The 6,117-nt window shown below is 34.0% G+C and overlaps 1 protein-coding gene across 1 annotated transcript; it reads left to right on the top strand.

Moving 5' to 3' along the window:
• Positions 1 to 4,990: 4,990 nt before the first annotated feature.
• On the top strand, positions 4,991 to 6,097 carry LOC110094332. Its single transcript, XM_020819540.2, has 2 exons — positions 4,991 to 5,233; positions 5,339 to 6,097. The coding sequence occupies exons 1-2, from the start codon at positions 4,991 to 4,993 to the stop codon at positions 6,095 to 6,097; spliced, it is 1,002 nt and encodes a 333-aa protein (XP_020675199.2).
• The last annotated feature ends 20 nt before the right edge of the window (positions 6,098 to 6,117 follow it).

The following is a 6,117-nucleotide window of genomic DNA, read 5'->3' as shown; positions in this document are numbered from 1 at the left end:
TGGGAATTCGCCATCAGGGCTTGCCCTTCAGCTTGCTCTACCAGCAAAGCTATGCCAAACCCCCGAGGTCTTCTTATGACTGCTCGCTCGTTGAACTTGTCGTAATGTCATATGGTCGTCATCTGAAGCCCACGTATTTTCCTTCCATATGTAGCCTTTTTAGTGACCCTCAAATCCCTATAAATACAAGACAATAGGGAATAGTGAAGGGATCTAATGCTAGACTTTTTTAAGATCAGTAAATCCCTTTTAGAGTGGTTAAGTTGTATTCTCGATTACAATAAATTAAGGCTTTGCTAGCCTATTTTTTCTCTATTTCTTACCCTATTTTATCCCCACCTATTTTAATTTAGGACATTTACGGCTCACTTTCTGATCCTAATTTTCTCCATCATTTCTCTCTATTATTTTATTATCAATGAGGTGGCCAAGTTTTAGTTGGATTCCTCCTAATTTCTTTCGCTTGCCTTTGAAATATTGTTCATGTAAGTACTTGCAAGAAATGTGAAGGGAAGACCGGTGATGAAGCAATGGACGGTGATCGATATCAAGCACTAAGTAACTTCGTTGCATGACGAGGGAAAAGGGTCTATGCATGATGAGGTCAACATGAGGCCTGACGTGGTCGGCTACTCGGCTTCAGTAATATTGTGTAGTTCAAATGTTTTTATTTTGTTTTATTTCATCTGAATTTTATGCGGTTACTCAAATTTTAATAAGAATTTATTATTATTATTTTTAATTATCATTAGTTTTTAACTTTTATGAGACAATTTATAGTTAGGGCTGTCAAAATTGGGTTTCAAGTCGGGTTCAGGTCCAACTAGAGACTGACCCGATATTATCTAACCTAACCTGAACCCAACCCATTTTTCAAAACGGGTTACATTCTGACCCGCCTTGGGTCCTTATCAACCTAACAGGACCCGCCTTTTTTCCTAGGAAGAAATCCTAACCCCGAGCGACATTCTCCCAGGCCATCGTTGTCGACGACCTATTCATCATCTTTGATCGCGGCGATGAGGACTTGATCTCTAAGCACGAGCTGGACGGCGACTGCAAGATCACGAAGCACGAGCTCCATGGTGGTGGAGATTGATCGTGACGACGATGGAGTTGGGTATCTATATATGAGCACACCAATAATTTATGTTGAGGTCATACTAGTTTGTTATGGTTAATGTGATGCTAAATATTATTGTGAATTTGATATCTTGTTTACATGCCATAATAATATCATAATTTAAATTTAAAAATTAAATAATGTTAATGTTAGGTATGTTAACTGACGCATCATGATATTTCATATTTCATTGTTTCTAATTGTTATCAAATTAAATATCCTTAAAAATGAAGATAATTAAATAAACATTATATGAAAAATAAGAATTTTTTGTGGAGTTTTTTTGCATTAAAAACTAAATTTTGTTAAAAAAAAGTTTTAATGTATTTTTTTATGAATAATCATCTGACGCTATATACCCTGCAAAAATATTTACCAAAAAACCAGTTCTGTCAATTAGATTTTTTCATTAAAAAACCCATGAGAAATACTATAGCTAGCAGAGAATAAGTCACCACAACTAAAATCTTGGAGTTGAAATACCAGCGAATAAGAGCGACCAAAATTATCATTGATGCACTAGTGATTTGATCCACTGAATATTAAACGAACTATTTTGCTTAAATGCCACAAGTAATTCTGGTGGCCCTTATCATCTAGTTTTGCTACCAAAAGATTTTTTTTTACTTCCATTTTCTTCAATTTTTTGCTATAAGACATGTATCATCATTTCTAATTGAATATCCTCCAAAAAATCATAGAAAAACTAAAAAATAATCATTCATCGGGAATTTCTTATCCAAAATAGCACAATAACACAAATACTAAAATTAGTCTATAAAACACATCCAAATAATGTATTATTAGCTATTTATCTAAAAAAAAAAGAAAATATATTCAAGAAAGTTCATTTTAAATGCCATTATATTTTCAAAAGGTTATTGTATCAAATGTTCAATTATTTTTAACGCTCCAAACTAACATATGAAATATATATATATATCCCCTACGTATTCCTCAACTACTCACTCTTATTGGTAACGTTGTTGCTACTCCATGAAGCTTCACAATTTATCTTGCATTTTAGCATCCGTCTATGATTGCATCTCATCTAGTATTACTTGCATGCATGCATTAATTTCTTTTTTAGCGCAACCACCTTTATATTGAGGAATTTCTCAATAGTGTAATCCAAAAAGTGTACTTAGTTAGAAGATTAAGTTTCATATGCATAAGCTTGTGATCCTAAACCATAGAATCATCACTTATGCATTCCTCCTAAAGTTTGAAATAAAAAAAAGTTATTGTTCTTTTATTGCATTGATCTAGTAGAGAATCTTGTAGAAATCTGTCTTTGTGCATCTCAAAGTTATTATTACACAATAGTTGGTCAGATAACTATAGTTGATCAATTGGGACTTTCCTACGGTGATTTAAAAAGTTAATTTAATCAACTGGGAAAATGGGTTAATTTAAGTTCATCTAGGTTAAAAAGTTCTATTAAAGTTCAATAAATGTTAATTTTACTATATAAGGTCATTATAAACCTATGAATACCTACCCTAGAGGAAAGCTGTATGTGGGCATTTCTTTCAATTGTTGTGTTTAAATATCAATTGACCTAATATAATTCTACAAGGATAGACTAGGGTTTAAGAAAAATCTTGCATATTCCAATGATCAACAACAGTTTAGTATTTTATCTTTTAATGATTTAAATCTTATAGAAGAGGTTTAGATAGGTGATATGGCTATTTGATTGAAACCCTTCAAATGATCCTATGGTTCCTAATGTAAGTTGGGCATTTAACCTTAGCTTTTAACATTGGTCAAACTAAAGCTCACAAATCTATTTAAAGGAATCTCACAATAAATTATGTTATGCCAAAAAGTAATTAATTAAAATATAGAATTATTGAATACTCATATGAAATATAGTTAATTAGAAGTTAATATGTACACTACAGTTTAAAGATTTTAATGCTTATGTAGGCTTTCATGATTTGAGTCAACCCACAATTGATCCTCCTAATGCTGATGCAAGCACATATGAAGCTCCAAAGTAGTATGTTCCTTTTTGCAAATACAAATTGAAACTTTATACACTAAATTTGAAACATATTTAAAATTTAAAAAAATATTATTTTATCAAATAGTATATATGCTCACTTTGTCAGACAAATCCCCCTATAAGAGGGGAGATGCCTATGCCTCATTAATAAGAAGTTAATTTTGTTTGTTTTTCTCTCTCTTCTTGAAATATTCAAGGATATCCCAAGCTCTACACAAATTAGCCAAAACACTCTCACATATCCATAAATGTCGCTTGCCCAACATACATATATTGTTGAACATTTCTTGTAGTCTAGTCAACCATTATTTTTCAAAACTTTTTTGATTTTATAATTATGTTAAGGAAGCCACATAAAAAATTTCTCTATGATAGAAAATAAATGAGGATAATAACAAAAGCATAATTACTTAAAAGGGAAATTATATAACTTTGCTCAAGGTTTTCAAAACCGGACCGGACCGGCCGGTTCAACCGCGAACCGGTCCGGCGGGCGGTCTGGCATGAGTAAGGAACCGGGTGATTTAATAACCGGGTAAAACCCGATTGAACCGGCTAACCGCTGAACCAGAAGGTTCTGGAAAAATCGGCCGGTCCATAAATGCTCTAATTTGAGCCCTTAATCAGCGATCGAACGTCTTAAATAAACTGGGTATCGGTATTAGATACGCAAAGCGCTCGTCTGCCCTAGCATACGCGAACGAAATTTCGTCACTCGGTCCATACTCAGATACGCGAACACTTCTTCACTTCTTCTCCTTGTCTGACCTCCCAGCTGCCGGCGAACACCACGTTGGGGAAGAACTGAGAAGTTACATTTGGCCTCCTACTCGACTGGCCTCCTACTCGACCCGTCGAGCTTGGACGATCCCGACGCAGCCACCAGGTTCTTGAATTTCTGTTTTTTGGAGTAATTTTTTACGCATTTAATCTTGCATTTATTCTCCAAATCGTATCAATATGCCTGCATTTCTTCTCCATTTATGCTTGGTATGATTTGTTCAGTTTGTTGCTTACTGTACCTTTATTTCGTTTGTAATTTCGTTATGCTTATAGAATTTCATTTCTTCTCCATTTATGCTTGGTATGATTTGTAAAATTTTTTGGGTCCCTCTTGAATTTGAAAGGCACTAATGTTAGCATAGATTTGTTGGATGCCAATAACTGATATCTAGGTTGGACTCTGGTTTATATCGTTTGTGATCTCATTTGTGCCTGTATAGAATTTTCTAAAAAATGCTGTTGTACTAGTTATCTAAGTGCAGATGGATGTATTTGTATATGCTGATATGGTTGTATACTTGTATTAATATCCAATTTAAGGAAGCCCCTGGCAATATTGATAGTAGCTTAAAGCTTGAAGCTGTTAAATTCAAGCTTCAAGAGTTGAAATCATACATGTCAATCCTTGGCAAGGAAGCCTCTGTTGAAGTGCAACAACAAAGATTGTCTTTGATTCCACTTGTTTCTATTTAAATTGCATATTGTGTTAATAGTATTGCTGTAGAAAAGATTTGACTTATGGGAGATTTTTGGTGTGATAACTATTTCAAGCTAATTTAGTTATGGACTTATTGGAGATTTATTATAGACTATGATGTAAATTGATTTTTTTTTTTTGTAAATCCAGAATGGATCAACCAACAGTTTCGTCTCATAGTGTGCGTGAAAAGATCGATATTGCTTGGGGTCATTGTAGTGAAAGTAAAGGTTCAGATGGTAAAAAATAATATAGATGTCTACATTGTGGGATTGTGTACAAAGGTGGAGGAATTAATAGGATAAAACAACATCTAGCAGGGATAAGAGGTAACATAGCTTCGTGCAAAAAAGTTCCACATGACATTTGTCATCAGATGCAAGAGAATATAAGAGAAAATGGCAAGAAAAAACAACAAACCCAGAAGGAGTTAGAGCAAAACACAACAGTTTTTGTTGATGAACATATGGATGAGGAAATAGGCTCTTCATCACTTCCCAAGTCACAAGCCTCTGATGCATATCATGAAGGACTTCATAAAGGGAAGAGAAAGAAAGATGACATAGATAACTTTTTTGCACCAAGAACTAAACCTGGTTCTCAACCATCATTGAAAAGTGTAATGGCATCCAAAGAAGCCATACACCGTGCTGATTTTGCAGTTGGGAGATGATTTTACGATAGTTGCATTCCATTTAATGCTATAAACTCTGCTTTTGCACAGAAGGCTGTTGATGCTATAGCTGCAATTGGCCTTGGTTATAAGTTGCCATCCTATCATAAGTTGAGAGTTAATCTTCTGCAAGATTATAAAGAGGAATGTAAATTGTTGATAGATTCATATAGAAGATCTTGGAAAGAAATTGGTTGCACACTCATGGCAGATGGTTGGACAGATAACAGGAATAGAACTTTAATTAATTTTCTTGTTTACTGTCCAAGGGGCGTTGCATTCTTGAAATCTGTAGATGCTTCTCATATTACTAAGAATGTCAAAACATTATGTTCATTATTTTGCAAAGTTGTTGAATGGGTGGGGCTAGAAAATATTGTACAACTTGTAACAGATAATGCTGCAAATTATAAAAAGGAAGGGGAATTACTGCATGAATGGTTTGGTAACATTTGTTGGTCTCCATGTTCTGCTCACTATTTAAATCTTATTCTTAGAGATTTTGGGAACATTACTCATATTCAAGATCTTGCGAAAAGAGCTTCAAAAGTTACAGTTTTTATCTACAATTATGTCTTTATTCTAGCTTGGCTAAGAAAAAGAGAAGGCTGGAAAGAAATTATAAGGCATGGAGCTACTAGATTTGCTACATTTTTCATAACTTTGAAAAACTTATATGAACACAAGCTTGATTTGCAGGCTTTCATAACAAGCAAAGCTTTCTTTGATTCAAAGCTCTCCAAAACAGTAAAAGGGCAAGAAGTCTCATCCATCATTTTGATACAAAATTTTGGAATGATTGCTTGGTAAGTTCCAAATTGACTGGGCCT

This window comes from Dendrobium catenatum, unplaced genomic scaffold (genome assembly GCF_001605985.2).
Source record: "Dendrobium catenatum unplaced genomic scaffold, ASM160598v2 fragScaff_scaffold_1619, whole genome shotgun sequence".
NCBI classification, from domain to species: Eukaryota; Viridiplantae; Streptophyta; class Magnoliopsida; order Asparagales; family Orchidaceae; genus Dendrobium; species Dendrobium catenatum.
This window is presented reverse-complemented; position numbering and strand designations above follow the sequence as displayed.